The 25781-nt window shown below is 32.6% G+C and overlaps 1 protein-coding gene across 1 annotated transcript in view; it reads left to right on the top strand.

Annotated features, from left to right (window-relative positions):
* CCDC172 (coiled-coil domain containing 172) overlaps positions 1-23733 on the top strand; it is a 76500-nt gene extending 52767 nt beyond the window's left edge. Inside the window, exons 6-9 of the mRNA XM_082407852.1 lie at positions 3237-3338; positions 3701-3803; positions 21884-21971; positions 22827-23733. Coding sequence (XP_082263978.1) covers positions 3237-3338; positions 3701-3803; positions 21884-21971; positions 22827-22868 — 335 coding nt within the window. The 3' untranslated portion in view covers positions 22869-23733. The remainder of the gene's footprint in view (positions 1-3236; positions 3339-3700; positions 3804-21883; positions 21972-22826) is intronic.
* Positions 23734-25781: the final 2048 nt, after the last annotated feature.

Raw genomic sequence — 25781 nt, forward strand, 5'->3', positions numbered from 1 at the left:
AAGCAGAGTGGTCTGATTGAGTTGAGGAAACAAAGATTGGAGTTCAGGGAGGCTGAGTTAGCTGAAATTTTCAGGACAATGTACTTGAGAGGAAAGAACTACACAGACAAAAATCTCCAGAAATCTTCATAGAGGTTGCTTTGAGCCTTTGGCTATATATTACTCTGTGCATACATTCGGGAAAACCACTAGGCTGAGTGAAGAAAAACTGCTGAGGAGTCATAAGGTCAACAATTCTAAGAGCTCACACAGGAGACATTCATGTTCCATCCTGTCAGAATAGAAAGATCCTATTAAACAGAAGAGTCCTGCCTTAATAGCAAGATTAAATTAGCCTTAGACTTAAGGCTCTTCTGGACACACTCTTTTAAAAAAAATCTTAAAAGCAAGGTTTGGACTTAATCATGTTACCTAACTGCCTGCTAAATAACAAGCACCAACATGCTTTAAGGGAAGAGATCGAAATTCAAACATTCAAGAAAATAGTGAACACAATGTCTAGTATCCAATCAAAAATCACTATACATGTGAAAAAGCCAGTTGTAACTCATAGCAAGGAGGAAATTAGGTCAATAGAAACACCTCTAGAAATCATAGAGATAATGCAATTAGCAGAGAAAGACTTTTAAAATTATTCTTATAAATATACTCAAGACCATGAATATAATGAAGAGATAAATAAAATATATAAAAATAGGAGGTATTTGTAATGAGGTGGATGGAGTTAGAGTCTGTCATACAGAGTGAAGTAAGTCAGAAAGAGAAAAACAAATACAGTATGCTAACACATATATACGGAATCTAAGGACAAAAAAAAAGCCATGAAGAACCTAGTGGCAAGACGGGAATAAAGACACAGACCTACTAGAGAATGGACTTGAGGATATGGGGAGGGGGTGGGGTGAGATGTGACAGGGTGAGAGAGTGTCATGGACATATATACACTACCAAATGTAAAATAGATAGCTAGTGGGAAGCAGCCGCATAGCACAGGGAGATCAGCTTGGTGCTTTGTGACCACCTAGAGGGGTGGGATGGGGAGGGTGGGAGGGAGGGAGATGCAAAAGGGAAGAGATATGGGAACATATTGTATATGTATAACTGATTAACTTTGTTATAAAGCAGAAGCTAACACACTATTGTAAGGCAATTATACTTCAATAAAGATGTTTAAAAAAAAAGATATAAAAATAATCAAAGATTCAGAAAAATCATTTGACAAGATCCAACACCCTTTCATGGTTTAAAAAAAAAATTCAATACAGTAGACATAGAAGGGACCATTCTCAACCTGATAAAGGGTATCTATGAAAAACCCATGGCGAATGCTGTTAATGATGAAAGAATGAAAATTCCTCACCTAAGATTGGGAAAATACAAAGATATCCACTACTACTACTTCTATTCAACATTTTGCTAGAGATTTTAGCCTGGGCAATCAGGCAAGAAAAAGAATTAAAAGACATCTAGACTGGAAAGGAAGAAGTAAAACTATCTCTATTTGAAGATAACATGATCTTGTGTATAGAAATCCTAAGGAATCCACCGGAAAACTATTTGAGCTAATAAACAAGTTCAGCAAGGTTGCAGGATATTAGATAAATATATACAAATCAATTATATTTCTATATACTAGCAATGAACAATTTGTAAGTTAAATTAAAGAACATTCCATTTACAATCAAAAAGAGTAAAATACTTAGGAATACATTTAACAAAAGTTCAAGACTACAAAAAACATCATTGAAGGAAATTAAAGAAGACCTAAATAAATGGAAAGTCATCCCAAGTTGATGGATTGGAAGATCTAATATTGTTAAGATGGCAATACTCCCAAATGTGATCTACAGATTCAATATAACCCCTATCAAATATTCTAGCTGGCTTTTTGCAATCTGATCCTAAAATTTATAGAAATGCAAAGGACCAATAATAGCCAAAACAAACTTGAAAAAGAACAGAGTTGGAAGACTCACACTTCCTGATTTCAAACTTAGAACAAAGCTGCTGTAATCAAGACAGTGAGGTGCTGGTATGAGTATGGGCATATAGATCAAGGGAATATAATTGAGAATCCAAAAATAAACCCATACATTTATGGTCTATTGATTTTTACACATATGCCAAGACGATTCATTTGCAAAAGAATACTCTTTTTAAATAAAGGTGCTAGGATAACTGGATATCCCCATGCAAAAGAATGAATGTGGACATGTACCTCATACTGTACACAAAAACTAAATCAAAACAGATCAAAGACCTATATGTAAGAGCTAAAAATATAAAACTCTTAGAATAAAACACAGTTGTAAATCTTCATAATTTAGGATTAGGAAATGGTTTTCTAGGTATTCACAAGCAACAAAAGAATAGATAAATTGGACTTCATCAAAATTAAAACTCGAGTTTCAAAGGACACTATCAAAAAAGTGAAAAGACAACCCACAGAATTGTAGAAAATATTGGCAAATCATGTATCTAATAAGAGACTAGCATCCAGAATATATAAAGAACTCTTACAACTAAACAATAAAAAGAAAACCCAGTTTTTTTAATGGACAAAGTATTTAAAAAGGCATTTATCCAAAAAAGGCATACAAATGGCCACATGAAAGACGTTCAAAATAATTAGGAAAATGCAAATCAAAACTACAATGAGATGCCACTAGCCTGGCTATAATAAAGGAGTAGATAAGAGTTGGATAGGCTGTGGAGAAATTGGAAACCTCATACATTGCTGGTAGAAATGTACAATTATACAACTACTTTGGAAAACAATTTGACAGTTTCTCAAAATGTTACACCTAGAGTTACCCTATGACCCACAATTCCACTCCCTGGTATTTCAAGATAATTGAAACCATATGCCTGCATAAGAACTTGTACATGAATGTTCATAGCAGCATTGTTCATGGTAACCAAAAAGAGAGTAGAGTTTTCTTATTTCATTGGGAAGCTTGTTTTACTTAGTAATATGACACTATTTTGAATTCTCTTTCAGCAGTCTAACCCTCAGCTAACTTGTTCTTTTGTATCCAGTTGTTGCTTAAATAATCCTGGTCAGTTTATTGAGAAACAGTTCCTACATGGCCAAGGGAAGCTGTTGGGACTTAAAATTTACCATATACTGCTTAAATTTTTACTACACAAGAAAAAGTTAATCATTCCTGACATACATAAGGCAAAACTTAAAATAGTTAAAATATGTTTTTTGGTTTTTGTCTATTTGTTTCTAGAAATGAAGTCAGTGGAACATGATAGTGGCCAGTTAAATGAACTTCAAAAACAAAAGAGTGAATTGATACAAGAATTATTTACTTTGCAGAGAGAGCTTAAAGGTATTACCTTTATGAGTTAGTTTATTTTGCTGATGAATATTGTTATATATCTACTATACGGTAGTATTATTCTTTCAAAATGTATTCACCTATTGAGATATAGTGCTGCTATTGATGTAAAAAAGGAACAGGTAAAGCACTGAACTGATCAGTGTTAGATCTGGTATTTTTTATGTCACAAATTTTGCTAAGATCTTTTTTTGTGTGTGCCTTTATTTGCTACATTAAAGTAGAAAAATAAAAATCACTGATACATATATTTTACATGAAGCACTAAAATTGAGTATTGTTCTTATGAATGAATAAAGATAACCTTTATGTTTAATTTTTTAAAGATTGTAAGAATTTTCTTAATTGTTTAGGTTTTGAAGATAAAAAAAAAGAAGCCGTTTGTACTACCAAGTACCTAGAGGCAGAAAAAATAAAAATCAGTGAAAAGCCTCAAAATGATGCTGAATGCTTAAGGTAAGAATTGCCTATTATACTTCGGTATAAAATCTGGTAATTTTCCAAGTTGTCAAGTAGATTTCAGCATAAAACTAAACGCACAGTTGTTTCTTTTTTAAGTTCGTTTAAGAAATTATTTCCTTCTATGTGTATTCTGAAACATACTAATAAGCAAACACTTTACTGGCTAGAAAGTGCTACACATAAGTTTCACGATGCATCAGGTTGATAAGGTTGAAATCAATTTTATCTTTTCATATACCTCATGGTCTCAGAGTTATTCATATCCTAACAGATTAAGATATAGTATTGTTTCCATGACTCTCTTTTTTATTATCCTAACTTTCTGGAGTGAAATGATTGAAATTATTTTTTGTCCTTCTAGATTTCAGGGGAAAAAGACACAGTCTACTATTTTACTTGAAATCTGTCACTCTGGTTTTGGGCCTAAAGATTGAAAATGTATTTTCTGTATGGAATATTTAGATTTTTTTTAATGCATTTGGATAATGAAAGAATAGCTGAGGTTTGAAATGACATAATTATATACCAAAGGAGAACACCCCCCCCAGTTTATTAATTTCACTGTTATTTATTAATAATTCAGTGTTATATTTGCTGGCTTAATTTTAAAGAACTTCCTATACTTTCTACATTTAATGTAAGAAACAGAAACCTCATTACCAAATCTACGTAGAGGCAAATGAAGAGTTCTTTCACATAAATCATATAGGAAATAAGTCCACTAGAGCTGAACAAATGCTTCATATTAGCAGTGTATTGCCTTAGGCCATAATTTTAGTAGATTGTGAGAAAATATCTGCAATTTAATTTTATGTTAAGTTTTATAAGCATGAAATATCAATCTCTTGGGTGATATGTTTGATGCAGAATGAGTTTCTGTAATGACAGTCTGCTCATTGATTTTTTTACACTTTTAAAAATGGTAATGCCCACTGGTATCATTATAGTTAGTAGTAAAGGGGCTTCCAATATGAACTCCAGTTTTGTTTATCACTCAGTCATAAAAATTTGCCCTGGATTAAAATTAAACACACAAAGTCTGTTAGAGCTTTTCCTTCACAGATGGTGACAAAGGAAATTTGGATAGAAAGAAACATCAATCAATATACCTAGTCCGTTCTTTGCATTTTAGCAGTTATTGAATGAAACGCCAATATTTATCAATTCCCACTTTAAATTCTTTAATATGTGTAGCTTAGTTTCCCTTCTGGTATGTTCCATAAAAGTTATTTCAAGTGTGAACAGCAGAGTCAAAATACTAAGTGTAAAGATTTTAGAAAAGAGGGCCATCAGTCTTATAATTAGTGCAATAACAAGGAGCTAATGATGGCAAGAAATGATATATTTACTGAACATCATTAAGGCCAAAATTAAGTTGGTTTTATCCCTAAATTTTGGAATAGAATAATCTTTTTCGTCTGTGTGTTCAAATGTATACTGAATTCTATAGTAATTGCCTTTATCTTAAATTTTCAGGTTTAACTACTCTTGGTATAGATGCTATTTTTATAGCAGGGTTTCTCAGCCTTGGCACTGTTGAGATTTGGGGTCAGGATATTCTTTGCTGTGGGAGAGCTGTCCTATGCAGTGTAAGATATTTATTAGCATTCTTGGCCTCTACCAACTAGATGCCAGTAGCACCACCCACCCCCAGTTGTGACAAACCAAAAATGACTCCAGATATTGCTGAATGTCCCCTGGGCAGAGACGGGTGGGCAAAATTGTCCCCAGTTCAGAACCAGTTTTATTTTAAAGTTATTATAATTGTACTTCTACTTTTATTAAACTTTAACCAGTAAGAAAGCAATTACTGGTTACAAAAAGTTACAAAAAATTAATTACAAAAAATTAATACTTCATCTCTATGAACTTATTGTTTCTACTTTTTGTAATTAGAAAATTTTGATGCATATTTTATTCTGTCTATATTATTGAAATTCTTTTGTAATGATTATGTTTTTATAAAGTTAATCTGCCATGTCCAGGTTGCTTGTTGGACTCTAACTTAATGCCATCCATTAATGGAGAGAACTAGTACTTTATTTATTTATTTTTTTAACACCTTTATTAGAGTATAATTGCTTTACAATGGTGTGTTAGTTTCTGCTTTATAACAAAGTGAATCAGCTATACATATACATATATCCCCATATCCCCTCCCTCTTGCGTCTCCTTCCCACCCTCCCTATCCCAGCCCTCTAGGCGGTCACAGAGCACAGAGCTGATTTCCCTGTGCTATGCGGCTGCTTCCCACTAGCTATCTATGTTACATAAAGCAGAGACCATTAAACTGTTGTGAATATAAAGTACTGGTTGAGAACCAGTACTTTATATTCACAACAGTTTAATGGTCTCTGCTTTAGGTAATCTTCCCCTATTTATAAATTACAAGATGTTTGTTTATTTAAAAGATTCTAATGTGAAGAGTGTGGGCTCATTAATTAACACATGTTAAAGCAACTAACTTATAGAATATTGCTATGATTAATACCTAAACCAGAGGTTGTGTTAATTTCTAAGAAGCGTCCCTGAGGGTTGTATAACAGACCAAGCTAGTTTTTTCGCATAGTCCAGGGAGGACAGAAATGTTAAATCTCAGGGTCTCAAGAGGCAGTAAGCATAGAGGTTAAGATTACAAACACCTTTGAATCCCAGCTCTGCTATTTACTAGGTTTGTGACCTTGGACAAGCAATTTAACTGGTCTATGCCTCATTCTCTACATCTATAAAATGAGGTTAATAATGGCCCTACCTCACAAGGCTCTAGCAAAAATTAAATGTCTTAATATATACAAAGCCCTTACAACAGTGCTCGGTACACGGTAAATGCTCTGTAATTATTAGACATAATTATAATTGTATAATTACTTATGATTTCATTTTTATTTCATACTATCCATGTGAATTTCATGCCTTTCAGGCTTCTTTCTCATGTTTTTCTCCTGCCTGTCTTTTAAGTGCAGAGGCTCCCTAAAGTTTAGTCACTGATTGTTTTCTTACTTTGTACTCTCCATGGGCTGTCTCATCTGGTCTAAAGTTTGAGTTGTCATCCATAGATAATTTCCAAATCTTTGTCACTAATCCCTCCTTCCTAAGCTCCAGTTCTGATTCCCAAGAATTTAATATAAACATAGAAATAGATCTGAAGTGATGCTGCCCTGATTAAACAAACAAAAGCATAATCTGTGCTCTCTCCCTGCATTTCTATCACATACTCTATTCTACTAGCACATCAGAATACTATTTGTGGAATTCCAAACATGCCACAGGACTTCACACCTCTGTATCTTTCTCTTTTTTCTCTATTAGTTACAAATCTGATTTAGTCTTCAAGGCCTAGCTCACATGTCATTTTTCCTGAGTAAACCCAAAATGTAGCAGGCATGTTTGATGTGTTCAGAAATCTCATCATTCTCACCCTACCCGCGTCCATCACCAAGTTTTGTTGCTTTTACCTCCAAAATATTTCTTGAATCCTTCCACTTCTCTCTCCATGGCTACCGTCCTAGTTCTAGCCACTACTCTCTCTCACCTGGATCACAGTAACAATCTCTCTCTGCTTTCCCGTCATCCACTCTTGCAACCTTCATTGCATTATAAATTGAATAGTGTCAGCCCCCTTATTAAAATCATCCTAAAATCCGTGACTCGTCACAATATGGTATATGACCACCTCCCTGATGTTATTTTCAACCATGGTCCCCTTCTCACTCTGCTCCCTCAAGCACTCCGAGCTTTCTTCCACCGAAGACCTTTATCTATGCCTTTCTTTCTCCTCAAGTTATCTGTTTGCCCCTTGCCTGCTTGTCTCCTACCTGGTGGGACATGCCCTATCCTTTAGATCTCAGTTGAAATATTTCCTCAGAGAAGGATCCCTGTGATCTAAATTTTAGAACCTGTTGTTTTTCCTAATAACACACTGTATTTTTTCCTTGATAGCACAGATTCCATTTTGTAATTACATATTTATGTGCTTTATTTTATTTATGTCTATCTCATCATGTGCTCAGTAAGGGGAAAGATCTTGTCTACTTTGTTTACCATTGTATACTCATGGTCTAATACCTTGGTACAGAGGTTGGCATATAGTAGGTATTGAATAAATAAATGAAGGAATAAATGAACGTAATAAATTATGAAAGCGTTCCTCTACTGTTCCTTTCTCTGTGTTCATAGAGAATATGTTTATAATTCTATTATATCATTGATCATATTCTATGATATTTATGTGTATCAATCTCTCCCACTTAACTGGGAACTCCCTCTACTACGTCTTCATTTTTCTATCAGTGTCTGAATCTAACATAGTCCAGGGCACTTAGTGTTTAATAAATATTTGTTCCAGTGATTGAGTCTACATATTTTATTTTTACTACAAAGAAGATAAAAGTTCCTCATCTATTTTCAATGTTATTTGCAAAGACATGGTATATATTAACCCCTGAGATAGCCCCATAGAATTTTTCTTTCCACTGCTGGTTTTTTTCTTCCATGAAGAGAAAGCTTTACTGGTTTAACCCTCCTTGTTGTCCCCCCTAGAACTCCTTCTTTCTTATTCTAAGGTGGAGAGGAGTGATTCAGTCTGATTGGTGAGTTTGGAAGGATAAACCGAAGCCCAGCTTTCTTTTCCTTATCTCTCTGGAGTACGGCCTGCCTCAGAGTGTATGTTCCACTTTGCTCCTCTATCCCTTAAGTTTTACAGTGATAGGACTCCATTAAAGAAAGCTTGTGGCATCCAATTCTGTCTCTAATGGTGTGAGTTACATTAGTCTAATTCTGGGGTTCAGTATTAGTAAATCCTTTGCATGCAGATATAAGCCACGTTCTCCAGTCTCTGCTATATTAGTAGCAAACTTGACATCTTGACCTTCCTTATTTCTCAGATGGGCAGAATTCAGGTAGGAAAGAATAGCATTATATACTGGACCACTTCAAACTCCCAACACCTATTATTTTTTATTATTACTCAACACCAGGGTCACCAAAATACAGTTCTTCATCTTGACTTTTTACTTACTGCAATAGTAACATACCAGACAACTTGAAACATTTCAGGCATTTTTTTACCTACAACACTTCTTCTTAGAATGGTTTTACACTTTTTATAACCAATGTTTATGCTTGTTTAATACAGCAGGAAGTTTGTTTCAGAATGAAGCTACAAAGTCAACAGCATGGGATTTTCTTTCTGAACATTTGAAGATAGAGTGGTTTTGTGAACAGCATGTTTGCAATGGAAACAGCACAAAAGTTAATATACACCTGCTACTGAGAGACTCTAAATGCATTTATATGAAGTAGTAAATCAGTGCTGTTGCCTCTTCAGTGAAAAGGTCATCCAGTTAAGTTGGTCATAGAGGTCACATTGATGGTCCTTAGATTTATAAGAAGGTATAAGCACATGATGATGTTAAAATACTTCTAACCTCTCTAAAAGATACACAGAAAAATATGTATGTTTACATACGTATGTATTTTTTATTTTACCAAGTATGTATAGATGCTTTTAAATTATGAGAGTAGGCTATGTTGATTAAATAAAAAGCTCAAACATTACAAAAATGTAAAACATCAGTCTCCTCTCTCATTGTCTTTCTCCAGAAACCCTCGGTGTAACCAGTGTTAAAAGTTTGGCATATATCCTTTCAGAGTTTGCAAGCACACATACACCTGTGCACACGCATGCACGTGTGTGTTTAGCAAAAAGATAGGGTCACACGTACTGGTCTGTAGTTTGCTTTATTACTTAGAAAATACAGACATTTCTCATTAATACGTACTAATCAACTTTATTCTTTTTAATGCCATTGTATGGAGATGCCATATTTTGTAACCTTCCTCCCACTGATGGATGTATGAGTTCTTAAATATTCATAATTAGAAACACTTTTATAAATGTATCCTTAAATACTTGTGGGAGTGTTTGTGTAACATTATTTAGGATAATCATCATTTAGCAGAGTAATAAGAATTGTTATCCAGTCTATATTGAGAAAATCATGCACATTTACTTTGCAGTACTCTGTGTTATCAGCAGGAATGAACTCAAAGTGGACAAGTGTAACAAGATCTCAGTTCTAAAGCTTCTGGAAAATATTAGTCAAAAATTATGTGTATGTAACCAACCCATATCATCTCTCTCTTTTTTTTAACATTTATAAGATGTGAAAATCCCCATTTAATTCCAGGATCATTCTTAGCTATGTATTTTGTTGAATATTTCTGTTGACTCTGCATCTTTTCTGGTAAAACTTCATCATTTATTCACTAACAGAAGTGCCTCTACAGCATTGATTATGTAGCCTTCAAGCTAATAGAGATCCCCTGTTTTGTGAATTCTCGGCACATGCTGTAGTTATTAAAGCTTCTAAGTAAATACAAGGGAAATTTTTATGGTAGAAATCAGTTGATTATTTTAAATGTTATATTCTGATATAAATGTGCCTATTTGCAAAGGTTCCAAACATTGAAGTAATCTTGCTTATTATATGAGCCATATATAATATTAATCATTTCCAAAATTCATTTGTATCTTTGATATCATTATGCAGATTTTTTTTTCATTTTCATATGTTTACCCTTACAAACAACCCCTTTTAGTGTGGGGATGAGGAAGATAATAGAAAATATGTGGTAAAAGGAGATGCCACCCAACCCAGGATTTGGAGTAACGGAGATGCTGGTAGGACCCCTCTCTCTTTTACCTCCTTCTCAGTAGACCTCTCAAGTTCAGCCTTACACACCTGTGAAAGTTCCTACCTTTCTGCTGGTGGCCTGGACTGAAGGAAGGCATAATTAGAAAATTGAAATTCTACTTTCACACAATCAACTTTCAAACCCATTCTCAGAAATAAATTGGGTATGAAAGAGAATGACATATATATCTTTAAAAAGGAGTATTTTGTGTTTAAATGGCACTGAAATAATTTTTGTATGAATTACTATGGAGAAATAATATTTTAAAAGTCAAACCATGAAGAAAGTGAAAAGTAGGAAGGACTGCTTATTAAACCTTTAGTGTGATTAAGGAAACCAAAAAGGATAAGATTAATAGACTTAACACATAAGATTTAGAATTCCATGTGTCAAAAATGTCATCAACATTGAATGATAATCTGGGTGAAATCTATAGTACTTATGACAAAGGATAACAGTTTATCAAACAATTAACCATAAAAAAATCAGTAAGAAGACACTAAAAATCAATAGTTTTTCGTTCATGTATTCATCCAACAAATATGTATTAAACACTTGCTTTGTTGCATACACTATGCAAGTTACTAGAGATACCAAGATGAATAAGACAAGGTAATTCAGTTATACTGCTTATCAATTAAGTACAGATTAAAACTACTGAATATCAATTTTCTATCAGATTTTGAAAGACATACTTAAATGACCATAATCAAAATTGGCAACAGTGTGGTACAGAGATAATTCATCCATTGCTGTGGCAGTATACACTGCATATATTTGGAACGTAATTTGATGAATGTAAATTATTGTAAGCATCTTTAAAATGTTTATGCCATTTAATGCAATAATTCCACTTATGAGCTCTATCCCAAGGGAAATAATTCCAAGTACAGAGGAAGCTTTATGTACAAAGGTGTTCATAGAAATGTTATTTATAGTAGAAAAAAAATAGGAACAACTTAAATGCTGTACTATAAATGAATGATTAACTGTGGTATAACCACTTGGACTACTATATATTTATCTTAAATGGTATTAATTGGCATGTGTAATTAACTGGGGGAAATGTATATGATAACATTAAGCAAAAGAAAAAAACTAAGAGGCAAGATTACTTAATCACTATCACATAGAAGCAAAAGACCTAGACAAAGTATACCTAAATTTTAATAGCATTGAGTTTGTGTAGTAGGACTTTGGGTGAAAATTGTCCTTCTTTCTAATTAAATAGTACTTTTTACATTTCTATAGCTAAAAGGAGTGTTCTTTTAGTTAAGGCTTTTCTATGGCACTTAGAGGTAACAAAAAAATGAAATGGTGCAGGATATCATAAAAATACATGGAACATACATTTTGCTAAACTAACTAGCAATGTTGGCCCATCCTCATCAATATCTGATGATTTGGAGAAAGGTGGCAATAACAGTGCACACTGCCCTTAGTTATTGTGCAGTAGGTGAAGGAAGTTCTTCTTGACTCCTGTAGGCAATCAGTCTATGCACTGAAGCATGAGATCTGCTTACCATTATATAGCTTTGGCCTAGCTGCAAATACATTAATATTCATACCATTAGCATCTAGCCTGTTTTAAAGCTAGCAACAGTAATCTTTAAGTGCAGATCTAAACTCTACAGCTTGATTATATGCTGAATAGTGAGATACTTCCTATAATTCATTCTAAATGCCGTCCTTAATTTCAGTAGTCTCTCATCCTTATCGTTAGCTAACTAAAAGGGGAAGTGGTCACCATCCAATTCTGATGGGCTTGAGAGCTCTTACAAACCTGTAGTCCATTTGAACTGAAAGGGGACAGGGCAAGTATTGATGGTATGGTGGGAAGAAAGATCCCTATCCCTGTATTTGGAAAGATAAATATATTAAAATGAAACCTTATGTACATTGCATAGCAGCGTCTACAGTATATTGTAACTCTCCATTTAACTTTCCACTTACTCTTTACAAATATTTATTACAAGGGATTTTATGCTTGTGTAAACATCTAATGCTCCAAATTAATAACTTGTTCTATCTTTCCAACTTGAGCATTCCTTCAGAATTTTTATTCACTATTAAATTCCTACAAGTTCAGAAGACAATGAACTTCACATATATGAGCTATTGTTTCTCCATCCATCCTTATGACTATTATGTTTTTTTCCCTAACTATATGTAAGTTCTAAAGTATAATAATATACTGAGCACCTGTGAACTAAACTAGAACATTACCAATATCTTGCTATGGGATCCTCTGTTAACCCACACTCCCTTCTTTACCTCAGATGTAATTGCTGTCCTACATTTTGTTTCATTTTCGTGTGTTTGTGTGTGTGTGTGTGTGTGTGTGATATGACTTACTTGATTCATTTCTGCTTATGTGTAATTTTCTTTGTCACTTTATGATTTATTAAAATTTATATCATGTATGTATATATGTGATCTACCTGTCATTTATATGCATGCCAAAATAATATATTGGTTATTTTTGCTTGTTTTTGAGTTATGGGACTTGTTTTTAATTCAACATCGTTTCTAAACTTTGTCCATGTTATTGAGTGTAGATATGTGAATATGCCAGATTTTTTTCCCTTTTTAATGCACATTTGGGTTGTTTTCAGTTTTTGTTGTCGCAAACAGTGTTGTTTTGATCATCCTTGTGCACATGTGCAAGAGTTTTTGTAGGATATATGCCTGGTGGAATTGCTGAGTATAAGGTATATAAATGTTGAACTTTACAAGATAGCAACAAACTATCTTTCAAAGTGATTAAACCAATTTATACTTCCATTGACACATTATAAAATTCCCCATTGATATCCGTTCTCTTCAATGCTTTATTTTCAGACTTCTTAAATTTTGCCAATCTTGTGGGCATAAAATAGTATTTTGTGGCTAATTTGTACTGCCCTGACTACCTGTGTGTTTGGTTACCTTCTCATCTGTTTATGGGCCACGTGTTTCCTTTTCTGTAAAATGCCTCTTAATTATTTTGCCACTGGGTGTTTGGGTAATTTTTCTTTTTCTTATTGATTTCCAGAAGTTTTTTTTATTTTTAGTTTTTTAACAGTTCTGGATTTTGTCTGTTATACATAGAAAATATCCTCTCCCAACTTAAGAAGTTTTTTGTTTGTTTGCTTGTTTTTGGTGTTCTTTATGCATTTGTGCTTGAATAGATTTCCTACTTTTACTGTGGTTGAAATTATCAGTCATTTCTTTTTATAGTTATCATTTTTGTGTCTTTTTTTTTAAGAACTCTTTCCTTACCTAAGATCAGAAGGTTATTCTCCTGTATTTTCTCTAATAATTTTTAAGGTTTGTGTTTCGTATTTAGGTTTTTAGTTTATTTGGAATTGATTTTTGTTTACATTCACAGTAAGATACATGTTTTTTCCACCTGTTAACCAGTTGTCCCAGCATCATTTATTGAATGGTTTCTCCTTCCTCTAGTGATCTACAATACCACATCTTTTATAAAAAAATATATATATATTTATGGATCTATTTCAAGTTTCTATTTCCTATTCTTTTTCATTGGTCAATTTATTCATTTCTTTCAAAACTGTCTTAATTACTACTAAATGCATACTATTCAGTTTTAACTATTTAATTACTGTTACTTTATAAGGAATCTTGATGTAAGGCAGCATACCTCCCTTTATCCTTCTTTGTCTTCATCAAGAATGTCTTGGCTATACTTGACCCTTTGCTTTTTATACACATTTCTGAACCAACTTATCATATCCATGAAAATCTCTTGTGATTCTACTCATTCTGTAGTCACTTTTGAGAGATTTTACATCTTTGTTAAACTGAGACTTCCCATCTATAAACTTAGGATATATCGATTTATTGTCTTATTTAATATTTTAATAAAATTTTTTAATGTTCTGTTTATCAATCTTGCACATCTTTTGTGGGTTTTATTTTTAGATATCTTGTAGTTTTAGATGTTGTAAATGGTGGTTTTTTTTTTTAATGACATCAATGTTCTGTTTATTGCTGGTGCATGGAAATATAACAGATTTTTGTTATGTTGACTTTTTGGCCACTATCTTTGTTAAACTCTATTTCTTAAAAAAATTATTATAGAACATTTGAAGCACATACAAAAGTAAAAAAGAAAAATATAGTGAATCCTATATACTTATACTCAATTTTAACTGTTATCAATATATGGCCAGTCTTGTTTCACCTATATTTCTATTCATTTGTCTCTTATAGTACTTGAAACAAATCATACACATCATATTATTATCTTATTATGTCTCTCTTAAAAAAAGGACTTAAAAAAAATAACTAGAGTCCATTATTACACATAAAATAATTGACAGCAAATAATTGATATCATCAAATATCAAGTCAATGTTCATATTTCCAATTATTTATAAATGTCATTTTTTGTTTGTGTGAATTACGTTCCAAATAAGGTCCACCCATGACAAGCAGCTGATATTTTAAATCTCTTTTAATCTAGAAGCTTCCTCCTTCTTTTTTGTTTTTTTAACTTGTAATTTATTTGTTGAGGAAATTAAATTTTTTATCCTTTATAGTTTCCAGCATTTTAGTTGTTGGTGATTATATTGCCACTGTATGGTTAAATATGTTCGTTTCACTTATATTTTCTGTAAAATGATAATTGAATCTAGAGGCTTTATCAAATTCAGGCTGAAATTTTTTGACAAAACTATATCAAAGGTGATGGTCTGTTTTTTTATTTGAAGGATTATAATGCCTAGTCCCTCTCTCTCTTTTTTTTTGGATGTTAGTGGCCACTGATGCTCAATTCCTAGTAACTTTCTGATTATTTTTTAATATTTTTTTTCCAGGACTTAGACTAAATTATGCTTCAGAGGCTAACAACCCCCAAATCTCAGTGATTTACAACAATTTCTTGCTCATACTACATGTCCTTCGAGAGTTAGCCACACTTTTCCTCCTCATCTTTATTCTGTGACCAAGTGTGAAGGAGCAGACCCTATTTGGGATATAGACAATTTCACGGCATAAATAAAAGAGATCATGATGAAGCATACATCTGCTCTTAAAGCTTCTGCTCAGAAGAGAAAAAAATTACATGTGGTTATATTTTATTGGCGAAAACAAGTCACATGGCCAAACTCTAAATCAGTAGGGCAGAAAGGTAACATCCTATAGGGAGGAATACTGAATATAGTTGTATATACAGCCAACCATCCACTACAATGACATCTGTAAAAAACAGTTTTGTTCTTTCTTTTTTTAAAATTTATTTATTTGTTTATTCTTGGCTGCACTGGGTCTTCTTTGCTGTGCACGGGCTTTCTCTAGTTGCGGTGAGCAGGAACGACTCTTCCTTGTGGTGCACAGGCTTATTGCAGTGACTTCTCTTGTTGCGGAGCATAGGCTCTAGGCTCATGGGCTTCAGTAGTTGTGGCATGCAGACTCAGTAGTTGTGGCTCGGGGGCTCTAGAGCACAGGCTCAGTAGTTGTGGCGTACGGGCTTAGTTGCTCCGCGGCATGTGGGATCTTCCCGGACCAGGGTTTGAACCTGTGTCCCCTGCATTGGCAGGCAGATTCTTAACCACTGTGCCGTCAGGGAAGTCCCTGTTCTTTCTTTATAGTCACTATAACGTTAACTTCTTTACTTGTCTTCTTGCGGTAGATTGGGACTCCAATACAATGTTGAATAAAAACAGTGATGGAGAGGATCCTTACCTTGTAGCTGATTTTAAAAGGAAAGCTTTCATTTTTTTTTCCTATTATGAATGTTTTGTTGAGAGTTTTATGTACATATACTTCATGTGATTAAAGCAATTGTCTTCTTTTCCTAGTTTGCTAAGAGTTTAGTTTTTTCTTTTTTAGTCTTGAATGGGTGTTAAATTTTATAAAAAATTTTATTCTGCATATATTGAGAACATCTTACATATTATTCTTTAATCCGTTAATGTGGTGAATAGCACTTATGAATATACAAATATTAAACTATCTTCACATTCCTGGGATAACTCAACTTGGTCATGGTGTATATTTCTTGGCATACTGCTCTTGTGTTTTGCTAATATTTTAAGATTTTGCATTTATATTTATGAATGAGATTGACTTGATTTTTTTTCTTTTTGTACTATTGTATGGTTTCAGTATCAAGACAATATGGGTCTCATAAAATGAATATGGGGATGGAATATTATTTCTTTTTCTATTATCTGGAAGATTTTATATAAGATTAGGATGATCTATTCCTTGAAATTTTGATGTTTTTTAGTAGGTTTGACTTCTAAACCCACTTGGACCTAGTGTTTTCTTTGTAGGAACTTTTGGACCAGTTATTTGATTTTCCTTAAGTTATAGTATTATTCAGTCTTTCTATTTCTTCTAGATAAATATTGAAAGTTATATTTTACTAGAATATTGTCCATTTCACCTAAGTTTTCAAGTTTATGGCATAAAATTGTTCACTGTATTTTCTCATTTTGGGGCGAGGGCACTTTTTATCCCTAAGTTTCATTTTGAAATATTTTAAATTTATAAAAAAATGTAATAGTTCAGTGCATACCTATAAATCCCTTTATTCATCTATCTTGCTGCATCATTTCAGGTTAAGTTGCAGATATAACAACACTTCATCCCTAAATACTTCCATATGTATCTCCTGAGAACATGGATATTCTTCTACATCAACACAATGTAACTAACATACTTAATAAATTTAACGTTGATACAGTACTGTTATCTAATACACAGTCTACATTTATATTTCTCCTTTTATCTTTTTTCTTCCGGTTTTATTGAGATAAGATGGACATACAGCGCTGTATAAGTTTAAGGTATACAACATAATGATTTGACTTACATACATCATGAAATGGTTCACAGTTTAGTGAACACCGATTATCTCATATAGATGTGAAATTAAAGAATAGAAAAAAATTTTTTCCTTGTGATGAGAACTCAGGATTTAGTCTCTTAACAATTTTCATATGTAACATACAGCAGTGTTCATTATATTTGTCATGTTGTACATTATATCCATGGTGTTTATTTATCTTATAATTGGAATTTTGTACTTTTTGACTGCTTTCATCCAGTTCCCCCTCCCCGCAACCCCTGCCTCTGGTAACCACAAATTTGATCTCTTTTTTTATGAGTTTCTTTGTTTTTGAAGTATAATTAACCTACAGTACTTTATTATTTCCTGTGATTTGATATTTCTGTATCAAAATGATCACCACGATAAATCTAGTTATGCTATGTCACCATACAAAGATATTACATAGTAATTGACTATTTTCTCCACACTGTACATTCCATACCTGTGATGCATTTATTTTGCAACTGGAAGTTTGTACCTCTAAATCTCCTTCACCTATTTCTTTCCTTCCACCATCGCCCTCCTGTCTGTCAACTACCTCCATGCCTGTAACTCTGTTTCTGTTTTGTCATGTTTGCTCATTTGTTTTGTTTTTTTAGATTCCACATATAAGTGAAATCATACAATATTTGTCTTTCCCTGTCTGACGTATTTCACTTAGCATAATACCCTCTGGGTCCATCCATGTTGTTGCAAATGGCAAGATTTCATTTTTTTATGGCTGAAAATATATATATATATACACACACACACACACACATACGCTACAATTTCTTTATCCATTCATCTATTGATGGGCACTTAGGTTGCTTCCATATCTTAGCTATTGTAAATAATACTGCAATGAATATAGGGGTGCATCTATGTTTTCTAATTAGTGTTTTCATTTTCTTAAGATAAATACCCAGGAGTGCAAGTTTGGAATCATATGGCAGTTCTATTTTTAATTTTTTGAAAAATCCTCTACTGTTTTCCAGTGGTTGTACCAATTTACATTTCCACCAACAGTGCATAAGGGTTCACTTTTGTCCACATCCTAGCCAACACTTGTTATTTTTTGTCTTTTAGCCATTCTGACAGGTTTGAGGTGATAGCCCGTTGTGGTTTTGATTTGCATTTCCATGGTGATTAGTGATGTTGAGCATCTTCTCATGTGCCTATTGGCCATCTGTATGTCTTCTTTGGAAAAAATATGTCTGTTCAGATCCTTTGCCTGTTTTTTAATCAAGTTGTTTGTTTTTTTGATGTTGAGTTGTATGAGTTCTTTGTACATTCTTTATAGTTACATTTTCTTTTTTTTTTAAGAGTCTAGGCCAGTTGTTTTGTAAAATGTCCTTCAATTTAGATTTATTTGTTCCTCTGAGATTAGATTCAGGTTAAATAATTTTGGGCAAGAATAATATATAAGTAATATTGTGTCCTCAGAGCATTGCATCAGAAGGTATATAATGTCAGTTTGTTTCATTTTCAGTTATGTTAGGTTTGATCCCTTAGATAAGATTGTGTCTGTCAGATTTCTCCAGTGAGAAAATATTCTTTTCCATGGATATTTACTAAGTGATATAAGGGATGACCCTGAGACCTTTTGCATAGCCTCTTTCCCAATAACTTTTCATGCGATCATTTTAGTGTCCACTAATGATTCTTCCCTGAGTCAGTTATTACACTGGTGGCTGCAAAGTGGCAACTTTCTAATAATGGAATTCCCTCTTCTTTTATTAGCTAGTAAAATTCTGGGGGGAAAAAAGACAGAAGTTCCCCTTCCTCTTACCCCATCCTTTTAATTTCTCCTTCTTAAGATTTTCTATGGATTCATGGATTTCTTTTTTATTTCATGTGTTATAATACATTATTGTCACTATTTTTGATGCTCAAATTGTCCCAGATTTGGCTAGATGCAGTCCCTTGAACTCAATTTTTGTGTCTTTTGACATGTTCCCATCAGTTTTTGGTACTTTCCTTCCCTCTTGTGCAACAAAATATTCTAGGCTCACTTTGTATATTATAATACCTACCTCAGCCCTGGGACCAATTATTTCAAGGAGTCCTGGTATCTTTTAGTTGGTACTGGTTTTAGAAACTAAGATTAGCATGCTAGATGTGCTTGTTACTACTGGGTGTCATTGCTTCTGAATACTTTAAATGGACAGAAATAAAAATACCATTTTTTTAAATCATGATTTTTTTTATACTGATTCCTTCCATTCAAATCCAAAATGACAGGGTTTTTTTTTTCCTCTTCCCTCCATTTTCTATGTATATCTTCCTTCTTCTAGTGAAAACTCTGGTTCTTAACAACATCAATGTAATTATCCATTTCTTACAATCTTGTAAAATAATTTTAGAATTACTAGCTGTGTACCTTCACTACAACAAAAGTAGTAAATAAAATTTAAGATTCCTTTATAATTCTTATTGCCTTACAACATATGCCACTGAGGGTTATAGACTACTATGTTTGAAAATTACTTGAAAAAAAAAAAAAAAAAAAAAAAGAAAATTACTTGAATTAATTCTTTTTTATTTTTATCTGTGATTATAAATTTGAAAAACAGTTAGGTTTATTTGTTTCTGTTTGTATTTAACTCAACTGTTATTTTGTGTTAAACTTTATGGTCTTTTCCTCAACTTTATTTATTTAATTTTATTTGTCAAATATGTAAATAATCATCAAGATTCAAAAGTCAGAAGTATATAAAAAAGATATACCCAGATGAGTTTCATTTCATTACATATCTATTCCACCCCATTTTCACTCACTGCTGTAGGTGACCATTTTCACTAGTTACTGGTTTATCCTTTCTGTGTTTCTTTTCATCTTTATCTTCATTCTTTTTATACTGTATAATACTCCATTATATGGATATGCTATAGTTTATTCAACCAGTCTCATAAGAATGGACACAGGTTATTTACAATATTTTGTGATTACAAATAATAATGCAACAATAACTTTGTGCATATGTTGTTTGCTTTTATAGGGTGTATTACTGATGTGGAATGGCAAAGTCAAAAGAAAAATATAAATGTAGTTTTGTTATATACTGCCAAATTCTCCTCCTTTGAAGTTTAACCATTTTAAATTCCCCCATCAATGTCTGAGTACAGCTGTTTATCCACAACCTTATGAAGAAAGTGTGTTATCAAGTTTTTGGAGTTTTACCAATCTGATAGATGAGAAATTATATCCCTGTGTAGTAAATTTTCAAGTCTTTATTATGAGTGAAATTGACCATATTTTTATAATGAGTAATATTAAGCACTTTTCAAATGTTTAGGGATGATTTTTATACTTTTTTCTGTGAAGTGACTGTTTATGACTTTCCCCCATTTTTTAATCAGAGTTTTGGTCTTTTTTCCCCTTGATTTTAAAGTCCCTTTACATATTAGAGAGATTAGACTTTTATCTGTGATATATGTGGCAAGTATTTTCTCTCAGATTGTCATCTTTTGACTTTACTTATGTGTTTTGCTATGCAATTTTTTAAATGTAATTGAATTGAATACTCATATTTCATTTATATTTTGAGCCATAGTGAGAAAGTTCTTGGCCACCACCAGCTTATAAAGGAATTTCCCTATTCTTTCACTTTGTCCTTAGATAGTTTCATTTTTTACACTTAAATCTTTGATCCAGTTAGAGTATATTTTGGTGTATGCTGTGAGATACAGAGCGAATTTTAGCTTTGACAATCCATTTATAGCCACATAGCACATAGCTATCCGGTTTTTCTAACACAGCTTATTAAAAAGTCAGTCTTTTACAGTGGTTTGAGGAAGCTTCTTTAGCATATGCTAAATGTCCACTTGTCCCTTTTAAGCTATTTCTGTCTTCTGTGTTCCACTGCTCTATTTATATGCCAGTACTGCACTCTTTTAATTATAAAGGATTAATGGTATGATTTAATATCTCATAGGGCTAGTTACCCTTCTTTGTTTTCTCTTTTTTCAGGGCTTTCTTGGAGAAAAAAAAAAATTCAAGGGTTTTTCTAGAATGTTCTTTTTCTTTTTTCATATGAACTTTAGAATCAAATTCGCCTAGCACCAGGGGAAAAAAGTGTTAGTATTTTTATTAGGATCAAATTAAGTTTTATTTAACTGGGGATAGTTAACATTTTTATGATGTCCTATCCATGAAAAAGTCATGTTAATTATTGCTGGTGACAATGAAGGGCTACTTATTTTTGTTTGCTAATTTTGTATCTTGTCACCCTACTGAATTATTTTATTGTTTGAGTTGGTTTTATCACTGATTCATGGGTTTTCCAAGTATGTTTTCAAATTACCTGAAAAACGAGATAGCTTTATTTCTTCTTTCAAATTCTTGTTCTTCCAATTATCTTTCCTAGACTAATTTTAATGGCTAGTTCCTTACAGAATTATAGAGAATTAAAATTTCTTTCCAAATTCTTAAGTGTTAACTTGAAATTCTGATAATAGAAGCTGCAAATCTGGCACTATTCATGTAATAAAGAATTATTATAGAAGTTTACTAATGAACTAATTAATAGAGTGAATTTTTCCTTTAAAACAGACTTAAAAAAGAATTAGAACTTTATAAGGAAGATGACATGCAAAGTATTTATGATGCTCTCCAAACAGAAATAGAATTTTTGCAGTTGGTAAGCCATAATTGATTGTTTAACTTTTGTTCAGCCCTTTTTTTACTTACTGGTAAGAATGGTTTTACTGGAATACATCTCATTGAATGTGTTGTGCTTTCACATTTATTTGCACTAGATACAAAAAAACAAAACAGCAACAACAAACAAAACTAAGGTCATGATATAAATCTGTGAAATGTTTTGAGTCTTGGAGAATTAGATGCTGCATAAGGCAAGTTATATCAATATATAAAGAGAATATGTACAATTTCAAACTAAGTTAAAAAAAATTCAAACCTGACCTCACAATATCCCCTTGACTGAAACTGTTATTAGAGGATTAATGCACTGCAGAAGCTTAACTATCATAATGCTTAAAAGCTTTTTGTTTTTGATAGGCATAAATTATACTTTGATTATATTTGATCCTAAAACTTTCTTATTACAAATTTTTATGATTTCAAGAACTTTGGATTCAATTATTGGAAACTTATTTTCAGATTGTGTGGGAGCACTTCAGATTGCTTTTAACCTCTTACTCTGGTTGTTTATAAAATGAACACAGTATTTGTCATGCTCTATTTTAATAGAAGACATATATAGCTAGCTTTGAAGTATGTTAAAACATAGTTTTAATTTAATACACTACATTTTCTTCCATATTTATTTTCTGGAAATATTTTCTTATTTAAGATTATCCAATAGGTATGTTAGGATTTATATTTTATAGGGTTTATATATTTATAAAAACTTTCAATAGTAAAATTTAGAAATGCCCAGAGTTATTGTTGTGCTAAATTTACATGAATTTTATGTAATTCTTTTATTAAGAATTTCATTTCTCTCATGAATAATTGTATGTTTTCATTTCAGACATTGGCACAGAAAGATCTTCAGGAGACAAATAACTTGTAGAGAAGTGATCAACTATCTAAGATTTGATCAAAGCATCTTAGTATCAAATCTTTGTGGTAGATACATGAATGATACCCATTTCTTGTGGAAAACGTGAGGTTTAAAATGTTCAAAGTTTTTGATATCTAGAATTGATATATTAGCACTTTAAAAAAATAATTTTTTGGTCTTGTTACCTGCTGAAACTTAAGGGTTTTTATGTGGTTTGATTGTATTTCTAAAGGAAGAAAAAAGGAGAAACAGATATTGTGTTCTCGGGCTTCTTATATCCCCCCCTGACCCTTAAGCTGATCTGTACTTTCTGATGTTGTTCATTCATTGTCGCAGTTTACCTCAGATCCAATCAAACAAGTGTAGGAAGAAAAGCTCAGATTATTGACTCAATTTTGTCAGTGCCATTTGCACCAACAAAGATGCTTACTTTCATTTTATTCCTTCTCTAATCGTAAGATGTCTTTTGACAGAGGCCTTCTGAGGCCTTTCATCTACAGAAGCCAGTTTTCTCCACTTTTCTCTAAATGTGTCTACAGATTTAAGTCTGGGACACCTGCAGCCACTTTCCAGCACTCTGTGCTGCCAGTTTTCTTCCTAATGCCAGCGTTGGTTAGAATGAAATAAGTCATCTACTCGGGGAGGTACATAGTCTCCTTATGGCCATCAGGATTCATTATTGCTGGTGGCCTAAAATATTGCAACTGAAGACAGTGTACTTATGTTTGGATCAATCATGATATTGCCACCAAATTTCCAACATCACATCTCTTTCTGCTGTTAGCAGTCCTAACTAGGAAGAAAGGTGTATTTTCACCTGTTTCTTAAAAAAGTATATTGAAACTATTCAACAAGGCCCTAAATTGTGGTAGGCAGGGGATATAACTCAAAGTACTGAGTGCAAATGTTTTCTTTTATGATTCTAGTTGAATTAGTTTAATATCAAATATAAGATGTTTACAAATGTCTTAGATCTATTAATGTTAAGGTAGTCTTGTTTCAAATCAAGTCTTATTTGGGCATAGCTTTTTGTATAGGTTGCTTTACATCCTTATTTTTTAAAAAAGTAGTAAAGTTAAAACTCTCCTTTGAGATGTGTACCAGTTGCCATCTGTTTAAATAATTTGCATTTTCAAAAGTTATTTTTATTTTGATTCTTTAAATATTTAAGAGTAAATTACTTTTGCTTAAGAAGAAAAAAAATGAATCGTACCAGAGAATTGCAGTCTATTTTATATGCAAATGCAGAGTGGGAAATGGTTACTGGGATTAGTCATGACTTCAGTTCTGTCTTATTTTAGTCCATTTATCTAACCACATTCTAAGTTCTAAGTCTTCTGAATATTTATTATTAAATGTGTATCACATCGTTAATATGCAGGCTAAGTTTACATGTAAAGCCTTTTTCACAGTAATTTTTGTTCATTATTGGTTTTGTAGCTAAAATATCAATGTGAATTAGAGATCTGCCAGTTATTTTCACAGCTAACACACAATGGCATATATGCAGAATAAACTCTTACTGATATAACAGTCTTGTCATGTCTTCACATCATATAGAATATCTAGATTAATATTCAATAATGAATCAGAATTCATATGAATTGAATTTGAGACAAAAGGGGAGGTTCATTACATATTTTCATTATTTCAAAATGCTTAAAATGCGTATTTTAAGATTTAAACTATTTTTTTCAAACAATCGAATGATTGTTTTAGCACTGCATGGTAGAGTAATACAGTGCACTGCCCGTGTAATACCAACCAAAATAACTGGGGCGATTAGAATCAATGTAATCAAAGGAACAAGTTCACTGAAAAAAGGAAATACAACAATCAATAGAAATTGCAGTGTACAAAACTACACTGTCAGTATATCAGCAGATTAGGTCTGTTTTTAGTTTTTTTAAGAATTAGTAATTCATAAAACCCTTAAGTAGGAAAAATAACTGAAATTATCTAAGTAAAAGTGTGTCTCAGACTGACTTTACTCTGGAAGTAAGACTTTGGCTATATAAAAAGGCAATTTTTAAATGAATGCTCATTCATTAAATAAATTCACTAAATTTTCCCTATGCTTAGTTATAACCAAAGCCTAACTAACCCAGAGTAACACTGATACATCTCTGAGGTTACTGGCATGCCACCATAGTTCTTTACTCTAATGGAAGTTCTTTCAGAAGCAACTTCCTAATTATCAGCCTTCCACTGGGGATAATACTAGGATGTACAGATAGTTTTGCTGCATATTTTTCCTGCTGATGAATGGAGCTATTTGGCTAGGGGAAAAACAGCAACAAAATTATAGGATGTAGAGCATGACCACTGGACTAGAAATCCCTTTCTTTATTCCCTGGCCTAATTATTGAAATGGGAGGAAAAAGCAAAGAAAAAGAAAAGTTTTAAAGTGTGTACAGTCAGGAAGATTTCTAAAGTACTCATTGTTTTATCAATAGTAGTGTTTTCTTCTGTAAAAGTAACAAAAATTGAGGAGCACATTGCCTGTCTTTTTTCTCTTGAAACTTGAAAAACCATGATGAGATTCTTAAAGCCCAAGATAAGTTTGAAGTCATTGTATTGTAATGAACTGGAATCTAGAAATGACTCTATAACAGAGTCAACTGAGATTTGGTAATTTATTGTAGAGTAGAAATTATGCTGAGAAAAATCTATTGAGTCTTTTACCAGAAGGGCAATCAGTAATTCAGCTGGCTAGCTGCAGATAGACAGACAGCATGCACTAGACAGGCCCTGTTCTAATCTATGCTGAGGACAAAGTCCCTTTCTATTTCATACCAATCAATCATACATAACTGTGTCGCATTATTATGAATAAGTCATTTATTTGCAGTCCAGAAAACAGTAGCAGTTCAGTGACATGATTAGAAATAAATATGATATGGTTTTTAATCCTGGGTGTAG

Source organism: Balaenoptera borealis, assembly GCF_965194805.1.
Source record: "Balaenoptera borealis genome assembly, chromosome: 10".
In the NCBI taxonomy this organism is placed as follows: Eukaryota; Metazoa; Chordata; class Mammalia; order Artiodactyla; family Balaenopteridae; genus Balaenoptera; species Balaenoptera borealis.